We start from the raw sequence: 21,433 nt of genomic DNA, 5'->3' as shown, positions 1-21,433 counted from the left end.
GGCGCATGGGCTTAGTTGCTCTGCGGCATGTGGGATCTTCCCGGACCAGGGCTCGAACCCGTGTCGCCTGCATTGGCAGGCAGATTCTTAACCGCTGCGCCACCAGGGAAGCCCCCGGTAATTTAATGATTTTTGACTTTGAGTTAGTGATTTAATATACACCATTATCAGGTTACTTAACAATGTGAAAGTTAACAAAAAATTGGCTCATCAGGATTTAGGGTAAAACCACTGCTGCATTTGTCTCTTACTCTAAGATCTACTCTATTTATTCCATTGCTCTATAGTCTAAGAAAAAAACATTCCCACCTCCAACACAAAAGTTAACAAGAAAACTGGACTTAAAATATTGCTTTTTTAGGGACTTCCCTGAGGCATCAGGGTAAGGGTGCTTCAGGAATTGAAAAAGTAATAGGTTAGGAGACTGGAGCTGGGGCAGAGAATAGAAACCCAGTTCAGCAGAAGGAAAACATAAGAACAGAAAAGATTCTGCCTCCTCTTGGACAAAATATTCCACATAATCCAGGGACCAATGGACAGGAACTGGAAAGCCATGTTATAATGCACTTAAGTTATCAATTTTTCATCTGCATTGGCAGTAACTTTAATTGCTATAATTATAAACAACCTTTTATAAAAATTATTTTAGCAATAAATTTTGATTGTCAAGATTTAAATCCTAGTCAGAGACTTGCTTTCTAAAGATTATTCCATTGCAGACAAGCACCCATCTGTTTTGCATTTTAGTACTAGCTTTTTTAGCCTCACAGTCATTTCACCAAGAACTTTCTGGGGGGTGGTGATAGTAGTGATTATTATTATTTTGACAAAAGAACAGTATACACTAGGACAGCTGAATTTATTTCAATATCTCTTTGCAAAGAAATTAATCAGCACAATTCCCTCAGTCTTCAAAGCAACTGTAAAGAAAGTACCTTTTTTTTTCTCCCTACTATTGCTGTATACTTTTATTTGGTTACAGTTTTCTCACTACCTATCTCTTTATCGTCGGCAACCTGACTTCTGGTCTCACTATTTCACCAAACTTGCTCTCCTTAAAGCTTTCTTCAGATCCTTCTAGAACTCATCACTTCCTCTGACATTTATGACCACACTCTCATACTTGAATGGCACCGAAAACTCATATTCCATGGCAACATTCACTCATGGTCTAATGAGAAAAAGGCACCCACTAAAAACAAAGACCAGGAGTGGAAAATACATATGAATGAGCTTAGTTTCAAGTGCTCAGAAGCAGAGCTGAGTCACAGCAGGTACTCAGTTGAGAAGAATTTTTATTTTAAACTGAAAAGCCTTAGAAGTCATTTAAGCCAATGCCCTCATCTTATAGCTGAAGTACAGAAAGTATGTCAGTTAGGATGACTTCGGTTGCAAGTAGTAGACAAGAGCAAGTCAATTTGACTTAATAAGGAAACATACTCTCCTACATAATACGAGGTCCAGACACCTCACTGTAACCCACTGCTGCTCTTGCCCGTAGCACCCTTGGCCACACCACCTTCAGTGTGTTACCTTCAACTTCCGGTTGTGAGCAACAAGGTCTGTCACAGTTTCAGGATATACATCAGAGCTCTGGGAGTTGGGGGAGAAGTGTAAGAGGAAAGAGAAAGTGTGTCTCTTCCTTGAATCTCTTCTCAAAAGCAAAGAAACTTGACCAAGAAACCCTAAGAAGACTTTTCTTTTGCCTCCCCGTTTCTAAAGCAACCACTGGCAAGGAAAATGGGATTCCAGGACTGGTTTGGTTTAAGCCTTGGACTAAGCTTGGGGTAAAAAGAATGCTGAGGAGTCAAGGTTAAATAAATTGGCCATAATCAAAATATTACTTGTAGGAGTTCCCTGGTGGCGCAGTGGTTAAAAATCCGCCTGCCAATGCAGGGGACACGGGTTTGAGCCCTCGTCTGGGAAGATCCCACATGCCGTGGAGCAACTAAGCCCGTGTGCCACAACTACTGAGCCTGTGCTCTAGAGCCCACACGCTACAACTACTGAGCCTGCGTGCCACAACTACTGAAGCCCGTGCACCTAGAGCCTGTGCTCCGCAACAAGAGAAGCCACCACAAAGAGAAGCCCGCGCACCGCAAGGAAGAGTAGTGCCCGCTCACCACAACTAGAGAAAGCCCACGCGCAGCAACTAAGACCCAACACAGACAAAAATAAAATTAATTAATTAAAAAATACATATATATATATTACTTGTAGATCTAAGAGATGTCTTGATTCTTACATTTGTCCTATTATACTTCTCAGAACTCACTTGCTTTTCCTGCTCATTAAAATGATGGATTCAACTCTTCTCTCTTTTGCCACCTTCTCTGGGGAGCTCACATGTTCCTTTTGTAACTATCTTAGGCTTCTGTGGAGGTGGCATAGGGTAACAGTAAGCACTGGCTTTAGAGCCAAATTGCCGGGGTTCAAATATAGGGCCCCATCACTTGTGTGTGTCATGTTACTTAACCTCGTTCCTTATCTATAAAAGGGGATGATAGTAGAACTCACCTCACAGAGATGTTGTGAGCATTAAATAAGTTACTCTACATAAAGTGCTCAGAACCATGCCTGTTATACAGTAAGTCCTCTTTAAGTGTGTGCTGTTATTATTAAGGGGCATCTACTGTTTCTGCCTGCCCCAGTATCCCTTTCCCTTTCTTCTGATAGATGTTCCAGTTTCCCTTTGAAGAACCACCCCTCTGCCATGCCATCCAATCCTGACACAACTCTCAGTCAGTATGAACTGCTCCCGACCCCCACTGGGCAAAGGGTAGCCACAAGGCCCAAGGTAGGCCAATCTTGCCTTTTCCCCTGGAATCTGACTCATAAGCAGAATGACTCCAGACAGAAAGCAGTTAAAGTTCAGTCTCTCTGGTGTCAGTGCCTTTAAGAGCTTTTCCTGAGTTCTTGCCCCCTAGGCCTCTGGAACGGTATAGTCCTTTACAAAATTTGATTAACAGTTCTTCCTTTGATTCTATTAGCTTTCCAATCCCCTTTAATAAATTCCCTTTTTGCTGAAATTAGCCAAAACTGATTTCTGTTGTTTGTGTAACCATTATGTTGAACAAATAGGCCTCCCCAAATTAAATCATGAAGTAACCTTATTTTTCTCTCTCATGTCTCTTTACAGCTATTCATGAGCCTAGCTTCTCTGGCCCCTGCATACACAGCATATAAGTTAAGACAGTGGCTCGGAAATCAAACATTCTGGCCTCAAATTCTAACTCCACGCCCTGCTAGCTATGTTACTTAATGTCTTTCTGCCTCAGCTTCCTTACCTGTAAAATGGAATAAAGACACCTATCTCATTGGGTTATTTTAAAACTTAAATGACTTCCCAAATGTAAAATGCCTGGAAGTGTGCTTGGCACACAGTAAGTCCTGAAAAATGTTATAGAGCTGATGGCAGTGGTGTCCAGTGAGATGTCCTTCTTCCTCACAACCCATCACATTAGGCCCTGACCATTCTTGTTTCCACAACTATGCTCATTCTAGCCCTCTTTCCTTTTCTAAATCCTTCAAGACATAATTGAATCAAGCACCGCCATTTCCACAAAGCCCACACTGATCTACAAAGACCACATTAACCTGTTACTTCACTTACAGGAATTATAATCTGTAGTAGACACATGAGTCTTGATTTCATATCATTCTACTGTTTTTTAATTGTACCTGTGTCTAAATCATGACTAGAATAAGAAAAGTGTTCCTTGAAGGCAAGAATGACATTTTATATTATTCTATGTCCTTCATATTACTTACCCCAGAGTAAGGCTCATAGTAAGTCCTTAATAATTAACTTTTGAATGGCCCTCTGAGCAGCTAAAAATATTTCCAACCATAATTACTTCTGGGTTTGCATAGCTTCAAGCCCTCAGGCCTATGTTTTAGTATACATGTTGCCAAAGTGAACACAGGGCCTCTGCTTTTATTGTGTGCATAAGCATACAAAAAAACCAGGGTACAGAACTTTCTATTTTCTTCCCACACTGGCCCATACACACTGGGCATCCAGTAAATGTCATTAACTAACTACAAAAAAGCTGAAAACTTCAGGAGCTGAAAATTCATTCCAAATATGATAGGAAATTCCAAATGTATCTGTTACTGTTAAGATTGGAAACTACAAGGCTGAAAGGTCCTGTTTTGTTTAAAACTTTAAAACTTGGAGATAAGGGAAACGGATACTCACACATTTTTTCTCTTCTAATATATTTTTTTTTCCTCAAGAACTGTTGATGAAGGACAAAGTAGAAAAGGTAACTATTGTATCTTTTTATTGTCATGTTTCTGGAGAAATATTCTTCTATTTTTGGAACTCTGCATAACATACAGTACCCCATCTTCTTTCTCTGGTTTCTCTAACCATGTGAAAAAGTATACGTAGAAATAAAAACATTTCCCACTGATGCCCAAGAGTATATCATTTACATATAGAGAGATGGCACTGTTTCAAAGTTATGTGGGCAGTATTTTAGTCATGTGGGAAAGTCAACTGGGAAAGAGATATTGAGTAAGCCTAGCCTCAACTCCATGTGAAGCTGTCTGTGGGTGCATAAATTGACTCTCTTAGCTGACCCTGGGAACAAGTTTATATTATATCCAAATGACACCTCTATAAAATTCCATACTTTTTGGCTTATGTTGTCTAATGAATATGGTTATTTCAAAGTTAAGAAAAAATTCTTTTTTCTAAATGCTATCCACTATGAATTTTTCAACCAGACTGATTCTTCATTGTTTCCTTTCTACAGGAACAATCTACAAGAGAAAGAAAAGGGAAGAGAAAGAAAAGGATGAGAGAAAAAACTACACATCTTACTTGGATTGTGCGAGACAGCCGGGTGCAACCATATTCTGATTCTCCTCCTCGGCCTGGACTGCAGTGAGTTCCACCATGTTAACCATCACATCATTGGTGTGGCCCGGAAGCTGGGGAAGCACTGAAAGGATCTTCTCCACCAAGTTGTCTCCATGATGTCCAACCGCCCCTGTTTAAGCAGACAAGAAAATATGAACTCACAAAATGGGAGGAAAAAGCAGCTAAATTAATGTTCTATAATACCCCTTCTATCAAAAACAGTATCCATTTTTAGCTTCTGTTACACAAATCAATAACATAAACCTAACATTCTGCCCTTAGTAACACTAATCAATATCACAATTACCTACAAAATGTATGTCTTGTGTGTTGGACTTAATGGTCCCTGAGAGCAGGCACTGTGTCTGCTTTGGTTACTGCTGTGATTCCCAGCACCTAGCATAGTGCCTACACATGGTAAGCATCAATAGGTATTTAGTAGATAAATAAATAATAAACATTTGGAAGGTCAGGTAAATGGCGTGATAGGACGACACTATCCTGAAATTTTAGAGCCAAAAGGATTTTCTTTATTTTACTGATAAGACCTTAAGACCCAGAAAGGCTTAGAGACCTGACCAAGAATAGCAGATCTCCCCTTTGCTAGAAGTTTAGCTTCATCATGGCCACCATTTATCTAGTTCACCCTCTACCCACCATGTCTAGCAGGCAACTTGGCAGCTAGTAGGCTCACTAATTATTTGTTAGATGAAGGAAAGAACAAATGAATGAATAGTAACAGTTTGCAGTGATAAAAGCATTTATACAGTGCTTTCTGTGTACCAGGCACTGCTCTAGGTGCTTTACATATATTAATTCTTTTAATAACAAATGAATTAATAAGCTCAAATTAAAATTCAAGACCAATGACACAGTTTAATGCTTTTTCCATGAGACCAGGTTATCTTTCCAAAAGCCATCAATGCTTGGAAGACACGATTCCAACAATGGGTGGGACTGGCCAAATCAACTTGTTTTGATCCCACCCACGTCAAATCAATTAATATTTTACTTCCTCATGTCTATCTCTATTGTTTTTGCCATGTCATATTAATTGCACAGAAGAACTAGGTAGAAAAGACTAAACCAGAAATCCAAGGAATCATTGTCAGCACCATCATCTTCTTCGTCACAATAGCTAATATTTATTGACAGCTTATGACGTACCAGGTATTAACTGCCATACTGTACATTTATTATCCACTTAATTCTTAGAACAACTCTAATAGGTAGGTATTATTATGCTCATTGACAGAGTAGAAGATTCAGTTTAAGTAACTTGCTCACAATTATATATGTTGCAAATTACAGAGCAAGATTTCAAACTCGGGAGGCAGAAATCCAAAAACCACGCCATTTAAAAAAAAAAAAAAATCAGGCCCATAAAAATGACTTAAGACAGAACCAGCATGAGTGCTTCTAATGTGGCTTCCGATGTTAAAGAAAAGAGTTCTAATTCTACCAGTAAAATATTCACTTATCAGGCCTGGAAGGAACCATGTCTTATTTATGTTGTCTATAGTTTATGGTTGTCTCCCCAGCACTCACACTACAAGCTACTCGTTAAATACTTGCTGAATGAATGCCTAGTGACTATAAGTGGCCCTGAGATCTACAGGGCAGTCAGAAGTCTCTAAGTGAATAATATCTTTAAGCCTGGAATGAATGGAGATACGACGATTACCCCATAGCATCATTTCTCTCTCCACTAGTGACCTCCTCACTTCCACTCATCACTATAATAACTCTTCTTTGAACCTGGTGCCCAAATTCTGAGCCCTGCCCCCAAGCTATTCTTATTTTTATCTGCCATTCACAGACACATTGTACAAACAAGTAGTCTATATGTTCTGCCTTTCTTTCCTAACTTCTTTAGCCCCTACAATCTAGCTGCTACTCACTCCTCCTCCCTATGCTAAATGCAGGGGTCTTTGGCAAGTCTCAGTTCATTAAACCTTTGGCAAATTAAAACTGTTGACTAATCCAGTCCTCCTGAAACTCTCCAAGTATGAGAAGTCAAGACATGACATACTTATTTTTCCTTAAGGTTTAATAGCTAATAGTTATTTTTACAGAACCAATGTATCATTTACCTCCTTAAAATATTATATACTAACACCCTAAATGTTCAGAAGTAGAGGAGTAGTTTTTTTAAATTATGGCATATTTACTGAAGCAGTTCTCAAATTGTGATTTTTATTTTCTTCTATTTATTTATAGATTCTAAACTTTCTATGGTGAACATATATTCCTGCTGTAATGAAATGAAAAAACATGCTATACACCCATATAAATATCCCAAAATTTTACCAAGGGTTATCTTCGAATGGTAGGACTTTGGTTGATGTAAACTCTACCTAAAGTTAATTTTTTCCCCCATGCTTTCTGCAAGGAGCACATGAGACTGACCTAAATTAATTAGAAAAATAATTCACACTCTTTCAGAAACTGTTTAAAATATTATATGTGAGAATTAACAAAATGCCAAATTTACATGAGCAGGATTACTCAACTTTTTAGGTTTAGTCAAAAGGAATGTGTATTTAACATGTGTGATAATGAAGGATAAAGCAGGCATAGGCTTTCAACTCATGTCCTGCTCTTCTCTGAATACAGTCTGTTGCATGTCCAGCTTTAGAGGGTTCAATATACATTTTTAAAATTTAATTAGTGCCAGTTACATGACTCAAACATAGACTAAGCATTTGGGGCCTCTCAATGTCACAGTAACTTCAGATTCTTCCTCTAGGAAATGAATAAAATGCCAAGATTTGTATCACACTTAAATTTTCAGAGAGCTTAATTTTTCCGTTATTATAGAAATTTTAAAATATTATTTAAGACGCTCAAGAGTGGAAGTCAACCTGAACCCAGTTATTTTTCCCTGTCCAACTGCTAATCTAGCCAAGAGCAATGGGGTCTAGTCTGGCCAGAGAATGGTTTATTTCCCAATGCCTTCTTTTCTAAAGAGGGTATAGGAACAAGAAATTGGAGACATGGGCTCTAGTGGTCCCATCCTCCATTAGTTCCTTGTGTGATCTGAGGCAACTTCCAAAAATGTGGTGCTATTTTACCAAGCTAAAAACTCAGAGTTGGTCCAACCAACACCCAAATATCTTTGAAGCTCAGTATTTGAGATCCTAAATTCAGCCAATTGTTTCAAAGGCTAAACTTTTATAGTTAACAGCACCAGAAAACTAGCAGTCCTGTATGACCCTGTGGATCATATGTGAATGTATGTGCCAGTATCATCATTATAAGGCATATAACATCTTCACTTGCCTCTACTTATAAGGAATAAAGTGAGAAGCAAGAATTGAGGCATCTTCACAAGAGCTCAGTCATACTGTAGTAGGGCTTAAAGATAAAAACACAGAGCCTTCTCTACATTTCACAAACAGGATATTTTGGGGTTGTGCACAGTGTCCCTTTGTGTTGAGATAGGGCTACTGGATTCTTGGAATTAGTATATTCAAAAACTCACCTCCTGGGACTTCCCTGGTGGCGAAGTGGTTAAGAATCCGCCTGCCAATGCAGGGGACACGGGTTCGAGCACTGGTCCAGGAAGATACCACATGCCGCGGAGCAACTAAGCCCATGCACCACAACTACTGAGCCTGCGCTCTAGAGCCCGTGCTCCACAACAAGAGAAGCCACTGCAATGAGAAGCCCGCACACTGCAACAAAGAGTAGCCCCTGCTTGCTACAACTAGAGAAAGCCCACGTGCAGCAACAAAGACCCAACACAGCCAAAAATAAAAATTAATTAATTTTAAAAAAACTACACAATACACAAATCTTAATTAAAAAAAAAAACACCTCACCTCCTTTCTGATTCCCCATGACTCCTTCTTAAGAATATTTATGACCGTCTTTCATTATTTTGAGATGTTTCAGTATTTGATGACATTTCTGTCTTCTAAGAACAGAATATTTCATTATTGCTCCTGATGTTTCCTTCTGTGTAGAAGGACAACAATTAGCATAACATTTCTGAACTTGCCTCACCTCCTTCAATCACTTTTCCCCTGGGTTGTCAGGTTCTACTCACTCTGCCTAGGATAGGTTCTGCCCTTGGAAAGAGGGAAAAAGACTTGCTCTGGTCCACTCCTGATGCTGAGTGGGTAAACCTTCCAACCCAAGAATTTGGTGTTAGGAATCTCACTTGCCCATAGATGTAAGCCACATTCTTTAATGTTTGCTGTATCCACCATAAAACTGGTATTTTTGCCTCTGCCTGCCAACTCTTTATTTCATATTCAATTTAGAATCTGGATGGTTAAAGGAATGTTAGTTATTAGTTACTATCTAATACTACCATTTCTAACACTACCTATGGTTGGCTCATATCAGTCAAATCTAGTACAAAGGGGATGTATTAAAGTAGATAATACATACTAGTCAAAAGGCTGTTTCAGTTTGCCATATACCAGGTAGGACTTTGGGGGGATGGAGGCAGGAGAATAATAAGGCAGTACTTATACAAGTTTATTCAGTAAGTAGTTTTCACCACACAGTAATTTTAGATAGGAGAGTCACATAGCATTCGTTATATTGCCCCTAACAAATCTTCTCCTACACTCCCTCTTTCTGTGAATGGATTCTGAAATTGCCCAGGCTAGAATACTTGGCATGTCTTCAAATTCTTCTTGATCTTCTACCATTATATCAGTCACCACTCTATTAATTCTCTCACTTAAATACTCAACTACTCCTTTCTTCATCCTTCCTATTACTGACTTGGTATAAATTCACATCATTTCTTACCTAGATATTTTAATAGTCTCCTGATCAATAGTCTCCTAGCCTCTAGTATTTCTTGCTTTTATCTCAAGGAGGCCATTGCTCCTAGGCTGGGCTCCTCTATGGATGCATGGGAGGGTTGAATTTTATGAGAAATATTTTAAGTCTATGCTTTTATCTAGGTAATCCATAACTTTGACCAGTTGCTCAATAAAAAAGTTCCTTAATTTCAAAACAGTTAAGAATCACTGGAAAAAAAAAAAAAAAAGAATCACTGCACACCACACAGTATGAGTTAGTTGAGCCGACAGCTATCAATGTTATTCCTCTCTACACACTTTAAGGATACAGCCCAACTGATGAACAAATTAACAAACTGTGCTACATCCATACACCTGAATATTACTCATTAATAAAAAGGAGTGAACTACTGATAGAAGCTACAACATGGATGAATCTAAACCGCATTATGCTAAGTGAAAGAGGCCACTCAAAAGGCTATATACTACATGACTGCATTTATATGCATTATGCTAAGTGAGAGGCCACTCGAAAGGCTATACACTATATGACTGCATTTATATGACATTCTTGAAAAGATAAAACTCTAGGGACAGGAAATGGTTCCATGGTTGCCAGATATGAGAGTAAGAGGAGAGACTGCCTATAAGGGGCACAAAGGGAATTTTTTGGAGTGATGGCACTCCTCTTATATCTTGATTGTGGTGGGTGGTTGCATGACTATATGTTGTTTGACAAAACTACACACTATACAGCATGAATGTTACTATATGTAAATTATACTTTAATAAACTTGACTATAAAAAAAGCAAGCAAAACTACAACAAAATCCTACCCATCCCCCCTCAGTTCCCACTTTGGAATCAATAAATCCATCCATCACATCATCCACCAGAGAACACATTCAACAGAAAATCTGTACATGCAATTTGCCTGCCTAAAAACTTATTATGGCTCCTCACCAAGCATGAAATTTAAAGCCTTTGGAACATGGCCCCAGTCTCCTTCCTCATCATCTTTATCACCCTTCCCTCCTGATCGCTTACCTCTCCCTCAGTCATTCATCCCAACATTAAGGCCTACTAAAAAATTACCTAAAAAGAATTCCCAGAACAACCTATTCTCCTTCTTACATGTTTGCACACGTAGGGAGCTTTTAAAAGAATACTGGTTCCAGCCTCTGTCCAGACCACTTTGAAAAATCAGACTTTCTGGGATGGTTCGAATGTGAGAACCACTGGTCTAGAAATGGCCACCCCTTAAGAGAATATTTGTACCTAAACCCTATGAAGGCATGTATCATTCATACGTGAATTTGCTAAGCTTTGTGCTTCCTCATAGACTATGAGTTCCTCGTAGACAAGAGTCTTGACTGTTTGATCTTTATGTCTGCACTTCTCAAACTTTACAGCACATTCAGATCACCTGAGGATCTTGTTAAAATTCTGATGCTTAAGCCTGGGGTGAAGCCTGGGATTCTGCATTGTTAATTCGCTTCCAGTTGGGCTTGAGGCTGCCAGTCTCCAGGACACACTGAATAGGGAGACTTTATGTCACTATCACCTAGCACAGAGCCTGCATATAAAAGTTGCTCAATAAACATTTATGAAATGAATCAAAATCATCCATGTCATTCTTTACACTCCCCTAAGTAACCAAAATTGTAGTGATCTTGCAGGATCATACAGAAAGACTCTTTCACTTACTGCACTTCATTTTTTTTTTCTCTAGGTATGACAGAATACAGTTCTTGACAAATGGTTAATTCTAACCAACTCTCACTTACTTTAGTGGCAGATAACAGGTCAGGTAGTAAAATTCTTCTGGGTTACATGTATGGCAAATTACTCTTGTACTTATGTTCTTAGTCTTATACTTAGGGGGAAAACATACATTTAAAAGAATAAAACATTAAATCATTTTAAAGGCATATCATTAATTAATAAAAGTATTAATAAACATATTCCCCATTATGTACCAGGCAGTGTTCTAGGAGCTAGACATGTTAACTTATTTTACCCTCTCAGTCTTCTGGTGGGTACTATTATCCTCATTTCACAGATCAGGAAACTGACTTACGACTAGGGAGGGGCAGAGCTAAGGCTACTGCAACTAGCCACTCATGCCTATTACACAACCTAAATAGTGGTAGCAGTTACCATATATTGAGGATCTATTGCAATCCCCTTACTCCTTGCATATATCATCCTGTATAATGTAAATCTGAGCATGTCACATCACAGCTCAAAACTCTCCAACTTTCCCATCATAATTTGGTTTTTACTCTAAGTCTTTACTTTGCCCTACAATGAATTCCTTCTGCCTATCTCTCCAACATTACCTCCTATCACCGCCCTCCTTGCTTGCAGGGCAAGCCGAAGGAAGCCACACAAGCCTCCTCAAACATGTCAACCATATTCCCACCTCAGGTCTTTTGCACTTGCCATTCCCTGGGTCTTATATGTTCAATACCAAGGCTGTCACATGGCCTGCTTCCTCTCTCTTGTCAATCTCTGCTCAAATGTCACATCCTCAGAGAGGTCTTCCCTAGCTATGCTATCTAAAATGGAAACCCGGGCTTCCCTGGTGGCGCACTGGTTAAGGATCTGCCTGCCAACGCAGGGGACACAGGTTCGAGCCCTGGTCCAGGAAGATCCCACACACCGTGGAGCAACTAAGCCTGTGCGTCACAACTACTGAGCCTGAGCTCTAGAGCCTGCGAGCCACAACTACTGAGCCCACGAGCCACAGCTACTGATGCCTGCATGCCTAGAGCCCGTGCTCTGCAACAAGAGAAGCCACTGCAATGAGAAGCCTGCACACCGCAACGAAGAGTAGCCCCAGCTCGACGCAACTAGAGAAAGCCCACGCACAGCAACGAAGACCCAACACGGCCAAAAATAAATAAAATAAAATAAATTTTTTAAAAGCTTAAAAAATAATTAAATAAAATGGAAACCCTATCGCTTTTTTATCTACTATCTACTGTTTTAGTTATATAATGGATGGATGATTTCATATGTTTCCAACAACACTTTAAGGTCACTCTTTTCCCCTGTTTACAAATGAGAAAACCCTCAAAAGGCTCAATGAGAATCAAACAGCAAGTAAGTCACTAAGCTAAGACTTGAAGTTATTATACTGGTCTGGATCTAACACCTGCAATCTAGTCAGAGCCTTAAATGGCTTCTCAATTGTTCCTCATACCTATGCTTATTTTAAACAGTATCCTCTGAACCCTAAAATAAAGATATTAGTTGGTTATTTTGCATTTTGTGGAAAATCAGATTGGAGGAGATGGGGGAGGAAAGAATAAGTCACTTTTTTGAATACTAAGGCAGCACCAGCGTCCAACAACTGTGTTTAGTCTCGGAAGCTGCTAGCTTCTAGAGGCCATATCAGCATCATCTCTACTAACCAGGACGATGATAGGCTCACATATGAGAGAGATTATGAGCACAGGCTCTAGAGCAAGCTGCCAAGGTTCAAACCCTGACTCTCATTGACTAGCTGTGTGATCTTGGGTAAGTTAGTTAACTCCTGTATGTCTCCGTTTCCTCATCTGTGAAATAGGGATAATTATAAAAGAATTATTATGAAAATTAAAGGAGTTTATATATGTAGAGTGCTGAGAAAAGTAGTATGCTCTCAAATGTTACCCACTATTAATAGTCTCAAATTTCAAGACTTTAACAAAATAACATACAATCACACCTTAAAGCAAATATAAATGCACAAGTATACCATAATCCCAGGATTAAGAACCACCCATTGGATTGGGAGTTAACCTTTAACTGACTAAATTTAATTTAAAAGTTTACATGAAACTAAAATTCAGAAGAATTGAACCAAGAAAGGAAATTTAATTCCCAGAGTTACCGCCACCTCCTAACTTTTGATCTTGAACTTGTAGACTATCAACAAAGCTCTCTAGTCGATCTCAAGAGCCAGAAAAGAATGGAAAGAAAACCAGACTCAAACTTTTCGAGATTCATAAATCACGTCTACCTTTTTAATTGTCCCTTGAAACAAATTAGAACAGAACAGTCCGTAGAATGCTGTATTTAAATCCCCTATGCAAACATGCCTGAAGCACTCTGCAGAGACACAAGTTTCTGTGTGGTCTAGACATGGTAGAAGTATGCCAAAATCATAGCAACAGACACTGGTGGCCATTTACTTCTCAAACAATTGCAACAAACTTTCTCTATTTTTCAGCCCTGAGAGCTTATCAATTGCTTCAAGGGAGCAAGGAGCTTGTCTGTCTTGTTCACCACTGTTTCCCTAGACCTGGAACAACGCTTGGCACATAGTAGGCACTCAATAAATGTTTACTGAAAAAAAAAAAACCCAACTATTAGACAAAGTGATATTACTTTCAGCAAAGATGATGACAAAAAGAGAAATTTCTCAAAATTGTAAGCATGATGTTAACACTGCTGAATATTTATGAACTATTGGAGGTTATTTTTGGTAGTGTCAGTTTTACATCCAAGAAGAATATATACATAAGCATATAAATCTTCTAATGGTAAATTATCAAAAATGGCATCTAAAACATTTAACAACAAATAACAAATTAATATACTAGGTATATAAATTAACATCTAAATAAAAAACTAAAAATGTATTTCCCTTTGGTTGCTATATTAAAACTGCTGTCACATAATTTAAATTGAAATTCAAACCATTCAAGTCATTCCAATAATTTCCAATTACCTTTTGATTTTTAGAAACTGTTGGTGTAATCATCTATATGCTACAGCTATCCCTGGCTAAACAATGCCCCACATTCTGTCTAAACCAAAATCTGATGCAAGAAACCACACTGGTATATGTATAGCTGATTCACTTTGCTGTACAGCAGAAACTAGCATAGCATTTTAAATCAACTGTACTCCACTAAAAATTTAAAAAAAAAAAAAAAAAGAAAAGAAATTGTAAATTCTTGTAACAACAAGTCATGAGCTCCCCAGCTCCTTATGCTTGTTGGATCCAGGAAAGATCAGTAAAAAAAATTGAGCATGGTGATCGGGTATGTTCCTGGACGCCAGAGCCTGGATCAAGGTTGGAAAGCACCCATGCCAAAAATAATGCCACCAACACCACCTACCCTACCACCCCATCCAATTTTGGGCCACTCTGGAGCAGAGGAGAAGTGCTGCATCTCTACAACCATCACTACCAGCATGAGTTCCCTCTGCTGCCTCACACCCTCAGCACCCCTGGGGGTCAGCTGCATCCACACCAGAATGCTCCTAAGCCCTATCACTCGCCTCCACCAGGCAACAGTAACACGTAACTCTCAACAAGTAGAGAATTTCCCTTTACTGGCTAGTACAGAAGTACTTTAGCATTTAAAAAACAGGTTTGACAATACAGCTATGTACCAACTGAAAACCAGCCCTGAGGATTACCAATATGGAATAATAACACTATGTTGAAACATTTTTGAAATAAATGAACCATTAAACTGACCATCTGGAAGACAGTTTGGAGGGTTATCCAAAAGGTATCCATTAAAAAAACTTCAATTTATAAGTTATTAGGACATAGTAACAAACTTGTTCCAATTAGTATCTATCCTCCAAAATCTACCCTCCACCAGCCAGATAGAATTTTGATCCCTTCTGAAGGAGAGAATGTCATAATTTAAAAATGGGAAGTAGACCATGGACCTTTTCTTGGCTACACTATGCCAAAGCTGACTGATTTCAGAGGGGACCACAAATCAAACTTGTTCCATGCACCAGTAGAGAGGTAAATATGTTGGGCCCCAGGGACACCCCTTTATGCCACCCACTCTGGCTTCCCTTTATCTCCTATCCCACCAGGCCACTGCTGCTGCCACCCACCACCCCGTGCAGGCACCTCTCCCCACTCAGGAGATCTCACCCAACTTGAGCTCTCTCACCCAGGCCTGGTAGTGCTCTCCTCCCTGCATGGACACCTTTCTTGCTTAGCCCCACCTAGATGCTTTTCCACTGAATTATTCAGGAAAGTAGGAAGGAAGCAGAGTCCTTATAATTTTAAATGTACTTGGGAAATACCTCAAGGAACTTCTGGGAGGTTCACTCTCATTGCTTTATCATCAGCTTGCATAGTTATCTTGGCATTCTATTGAAAACAATACTTTCATGGTTCCTCCTAAGCCCTGGACAAAGTAAATGAATTTTTCCTTCTCTTTACCTGTTGCCTTGAATCTACCCAGAGAAACCTCCCATTTGCTCCCTTTGAACAATGCCCCTTTTAACATTAAATATTCTTTTACATGGTCTCATCTACCTAAAATGTCTTCTCCCACACCAGTTTGCTTAATGAGTACCTTCACCAATTTAAAGCACACCCTGGAAGCCCACCTACTGGCAGAAGGATCCTAAACAAATACAAAGAAAGTGAGCACTTAACTCTGACAATTCAGAAAACAAAAGATGCTGACCTCGGACACTAATAGAAATACTGGAGCAATCCTGTCACATCTGGCCTACGACTTAATGTTTCTGCTTTTCTTTTTTCCAGTAAAGAACAACTTCAGAGCCTCAATTTTTTATTCTTGAAATGATAAATAATACTTAACTCACCTAATTTGTTGAGAAGAACAAATAAGGTAATGTGGAAGTGATTTTAATCCATTAAATAATCACATAAATATGATTAGTTAATATTATTATTTCCTTTCTCAAATACTACTGTGGGCCCAAATTATCAAATTTTAGAATATTCAGCAAATGTGTGCCCAGCTGCATTTGTGAAGGACTAGTGATGCAACTTAGGAATCTCAGAAGTATTTTCAATCAGAAAAAGTAAGTATATTAACCTCAATGAAAGTCTAGTTGGCAGCAACCTTTAATTCACCTGTTCATTCATCCATTCATTCAATAAATATTTACTGAATACCCACTATTTTCAAGGCACTCTTCTGAGTGCTAGTTAATAAACAGTAAACGGGGCTTCCCTGGTGGCGCAGTGGTTGAGAATCTGCCTGCCAATGCAGGGGACACGGGTTCAAGCCCTGGTCTGGGAAGATCCCACATGCCATGGAGCAACTGGGCCCATGAGCCACAATTACTGAGCCTGCGCGTCTGGAGCCTGTGCTCCACAACAAGAAAGTCCGCGATGGTGAGAGGCCCGCGCACCGCGATGAAGAGTGGCCCCCGCCTGCCACAACTAGAGAAAGCCCTCGCACAGAAACGAAGACCCAACACAGCCATAAATAAATAAATAAATAAATAAATAAAAGAAAGGCAAGTAACTTTAAAAATAAAAAAATAAAAAAAATAAACAGTAAACAAAATAGAGCCCCTCCCTTCAGGAGCTTCCATTCAAATGGGAGGAGACAGGCAACTGACAATCAATTCACATGTTAGGTAGTGGTAAAGACTATAACAAATAAAGTAGGGTAAGGGGTTAGAGAGTGTCTAAAGAAAGTGGTCAGGGAAGGCTTGTCTGAGGAGGAGACATGTGAGTGGAGATTCGAAGGAAGTGAGCGACAAAACCATGTAGACACCTGAAGGAAGAGCATTCCAAGCTGAGCTGCACAAGAACATCAAAGGGCCTGAGGCTGGGACATACTTGGCATGTTGAGAAATGGCAAGGTGACCAGCATGCCAGGAGAGCAGTGTGTGGGGGGAGATCAGTAAGGGATGAGGTGGGATAGGTACACACAGGCAGATGATGTATGGCCTTGCAAACCGTGCTAAGGAACTTAGATTTGATAGTGGGTGTGATGGGAGGGTTGTGAGCAAGCAAATAACATGTCGTCAATTTTATGTTTTGATGGGATTACACAAGAAACTGCATGATCTGTATGTCTTCTGTACTTCTTTAATATTTGTATTTTTTTAAACTATTTGCATCCTCTACTCTGTTGTGACAAATGCTGCTTTGAGACTGAGTAAAATGGATTCTGATAATTGAATATTGGATTTGGTGACATGGAGGCCACCAGTGATCTTGACAAAGGAAGTTTCTGAGGAGTACTGAGGGGCAAACAGCCTAATTGAGGTCAAGGGAAAACTGAAGCAGATGATTGTAGAGATAGCAAGTACAGACAAGTTTCTAACTTTGCTAAAAATGGAGCAAAAATGAAACTGAAGTTGGAGGAGCCTGAGGGGTCAAGAAAGGAGATGTTCCATTCTGTGTGTATATTGATGGGGAAAATCTAGTAGAAAAGACTTTTTAAAAAAATGATGATCTAGGAAAGGGGAGGGTATTTGAAAGAAGTAAACCTATGAGAGAAGTGAAAAAGGAAAAGATCTAGTCTGCAAAGGAGGAAAAGTTGGCACTAGATAGTAGCAGGGACAGTACATCTCCTTTTAATATAAAGGAAGGAAAGAAAAATATGTGGGGTACAGAGGTAAAAAGGTTGGTAGACTTAGTGATAAGAAGATACAGAAGTTTCCTGATGGCTTGTATAAAAGCAAGAAAGCTGAGGGGGTGAACATGGGGAGGGAAATCTGGAGGCTTGAAGACAGAGAAAGTATAAAATAATTGTGCTGAATGGCAACTTTTTCTTCCTAGTGCCCTTATTTTCTAAATCATTCTTGACTACTTTGTATTGTAAGCTTTTAGAGGACAAGAAGCTACACTTACCTTGTTTTTTCTGTATTTAGAAGAGTCATATACAAGGAAGAGATGCATAATATGTAAAGGAGTAGTTGCTATGATGCTGGATGGCCAGGACATTAAAGTTTGCCTAACTGGAGTCTTTGGGGGGGGGGGACACAAAAATATGTGACCTTGATTAATTATGAAACAATATGTCACATTTTGGGCAAAAAGAAATAGAAGCATAAGCAGTACATACCACGCACTCAAAAACTCAACAAGCATATACTCACTCATCAGGTGTTTTTAATCCTCTAAGAGTTCAGGGGTGTTAGTTACAATGATTACTTTTATTTAAATCACACTGACAGGCTGAGCACCTGGTTACTCCAGCCGCATAATTAAGCTTACATCTCAGTATTACCACTTAGCTTACTTTCTATTTTATGACCTGAAAATGAATCTTATAAGGTCAAAAATTCAAATGCACCTGTTGTGGTTTTTTAACTTCATTCCACATGTTTTTTAACCTACTGAAGGGAATGCTTACCAATGTCAGTTTCCTTATTATTCTCCCTGAACTTGGGTGTGGCCAGCCTACACTACCAGCAGCATTACATCTACCTAATTAGAGAACAATAAAGTTGACCTTTGAAAATAAATGCACATGTCAAATATCAGAAAATGTTTTCTCTTCACCTATTTTAAGGGTAACATTTGTTACTTATGTGTATAAATATTATTACAATTTGGGATTACCCAATCGTCAATAGAATGAGAGCTAAGAATAAATAAACGTTTGAAAATATTTTCACCAGAAAATGAGGCTAAATACAATTGTAGATATTTTCTACAATTCTGTTTAGCCTCATTTTCTGGTGAAACTTAAGTTCAGCCTCATTTGTTAACACTCATGTAAAGAAACTTGAAAGCCAACTGTCTGTAATATTTTCGTGTTTTGTGGTACAGGTTACCTCCACTTGTTCACCTGTTAATACTTCTCCAACAACTTAAAGCTTTCTTATGAAGGATTGTTGTGAATACTGATATCTGCACATTTCTAAAAGGTTCCCAGGTGGAGGACAGCTCTCCTCCATGTTAGCATAAGTCTGGTTTTCCAGTCTCTGGGCTAGATGCAGTTGTTCTTGTTTAAAAGGGCAGTGCACGTTGAGGATGTATTTACCCAAGACAGCATTTAACAAATTGATTTTAATTGCTGATTTGCTTGTCTGTATCCCCCCTCTAGACGATAAACTGTGGGATCAGGGACTGTGTCCATCTAGCTCTTCTTTGACTCCTCAACTTGACACATAGTAAGAGGTCAATAAAATATATGTTGAATCAATGAAAGTCCCAGCACTTTGGAAAGCGGTTATGAAGCCTTCCACAGCAAACGCCACTTACCTGTGAGATCCAGAGTTCTGTCCACAAAGACCACTGATGCCCTGCCTGTGGCGGTCTTCCTCCTGTTCTTGGCGGGAGCAAAATTGGCCAGATCTGCAGCGATGATCCGACTGAGGGAACCTACAGCAAAACACTCCTCCCGTACCCCTAAATGCTCACACAGGGAACTGAGGCCGGACACCAGGCACCTAATCGTCAGCAGCAGCTCAGGGGTTAGGGTAGTGGCATCCACCTCAGCCAGGTTTCCCAGCCTCCTCTTGTCCGGTCGGGCACGGTTGAGGATATGCACATCCTGGGGTAATAGTGGGAAAAGGGAAGCAAAAGCTGGAGTCAAGGCAAGGTGGGGAGCAGCAGATGCGAGTAACAACGGGACGTGCAGCACCTCAGCCGTGTAGTTCATGTTGCCCATCCACTCACACAGCTTCTCCTCCAGTTGCTCGAACACTGGCTGCTGCCCTTCCAGCTCAGCCGCCGCCGCCGGCGGCACGTGATTAGCCGTGAGGTGGACTGCGTGATTCACAGCCGTGACCACCACACAATACTGGAAGTGACTGCGGCAGATGATGTCCCGTAGGGTCTCCACGGTCCGGCCTTTCAGCAGGCAACTCAACACAAACACCGCTTTGGGCTGCTCGGCTCCGCCACCAACTGCGGCGGGCTCGAACTCCCGCAGGTAACACGCAGAGTTCCCCACCGCCTCCAGCAGCCGTGAGGACCCGCAGCCCCAGTGCAGGCTCTCGGCGCAGGCGGCGTCCAGGTAGACCACGGCCCGTTTCACTTTGGCCAGAACCTGCTCCCAGGCTTGCTGGGTGAAGGACAGCACGCCTAGGGTGCTCATGGTGGGGATTCGCAGACTCAGGGCACCGAGCGCAGGAACTTCCCTCAGAACTCACAGCTTCCAGGAATTGCGCTCCGGGAGACCTTGACAGTCAACACAGTACACGTGGGATGGCCTCCGATTCATCCAGTGTGGGCTCATGTTAATGACGTCACGGAGCGTGATTGGCTAGCGGGGAGACGTCGCGGAAGAATGGTGAGGGCTGGGAATAAACGGGCGGGGCTCCGAGGCTCCCGGGTGCCTCGAAAGTTCGGGGAAGTGGGAAGGAGCTGCCTAAGAAAGAGCTGAGGGATTTTCTTTTCGTCTCCCTCTGCTCGGATTATCTTCGCTGCTCCTTGAGAAATCTCAGGAATGATAAAACATAATTCTAAATATGATATTTTCCTTGGATCTGAACGCATCTCTTTAAAAGTGATGTGTTGCCAGCAAAACTAAGAGCAGCCAGAGAAGGTAAAAACAACCAACTGCTGTGTGATGTTTCATAGTTTATACATTACTATCACATACATTATTGGACACAAACCTCTAACAGACATAACGGTTTCGCTTTCGCTTTCTCCATCTTCCTTCCCTCATCTCATTGGCACTAACTCTTGATCCACTTAAGAAATCTAGAATCCAGCCCTTTCTCCTCATCCATCCTTCCTCTCACTGCCTTAATCCACCGTCTTCGGTCAACTGAACAATAGCAGTGACCCTTACCCCCCATCATTTCCCAGTTTTCCATCTCTTCTCCCTTTCATTCAGTTTGCTTCCTAGTAAGCTAAGCTTGTTCAACCATTTTTCTGCTTCAAATCCTCTCCTGGCCCAGTTGCCTACAGAATAAAGCCAGATGCGTTATAATGGCACCAAAAACCTTCATGATTTCTCAATTTCTCTCCAGCTGTCCCAGCTTAGAACATTAAACAGCTGCACAATGAAGTCAACAGATTGAGCCCAGAATGTCTTATAGGTTCAGTTCATTCAATCAGTATTTATAAAGCACTTATTAAGTGTAATCACTGAGCTAG

General features: G+C 40.3%; 1 protein-coding gene across 3 annotated transcripts in view; it reads right to left on the bottom strand.

The window, feature by feature from the left end:
• Positions 1-20,543, bottom strand: part of SCFD2 (sec1 family domain containing 2) — a 399,917-nt gene extending 379,374 nt beyond the window's left edge. For all 3 annotated transcript variants that reach the window (XM_068542982.1, XM_068542983.1, XM_068542984.1), the window contains exons 1-2: positions 19,586-20,543; positions 4,832-5,000 (exon numbers count right to left, since the gene is read on the bottom strand). In XM_068542982.1, coding sequence (XP_068399083.1) covers positions 4,832-5,000; positions 19,586-20,423 — 1,007 coding nt within the window. In that variant the 5' untranslated portion in view covers positions 20,424-20,543. The remainder of the gene's footprint in view (positions 1-4,831; positions 5,001-19,585) is intronic.
• Positions 20,544-21,433: the final 890 nt, after the last annotated feature.

The sequence above is a fragment of the Eschrichtius robustus genome, chromosome 4 (genome assembly GCF_028021215.1).
Source record: "Eschrichtius robustus isolate mEscRob2 chromosome 4, mEscRob2.pri, whole genome shotgun sequence".
NCBI lineage: Eukaryota > Metazoa > Chordata > Mammalia > Artiodactyla > Eschrichtiidae > Eschrichtius > Eschrichtius robustus.
This window is presented reverse-complemented; position numbering and strand designations above follow the sequence as displayed.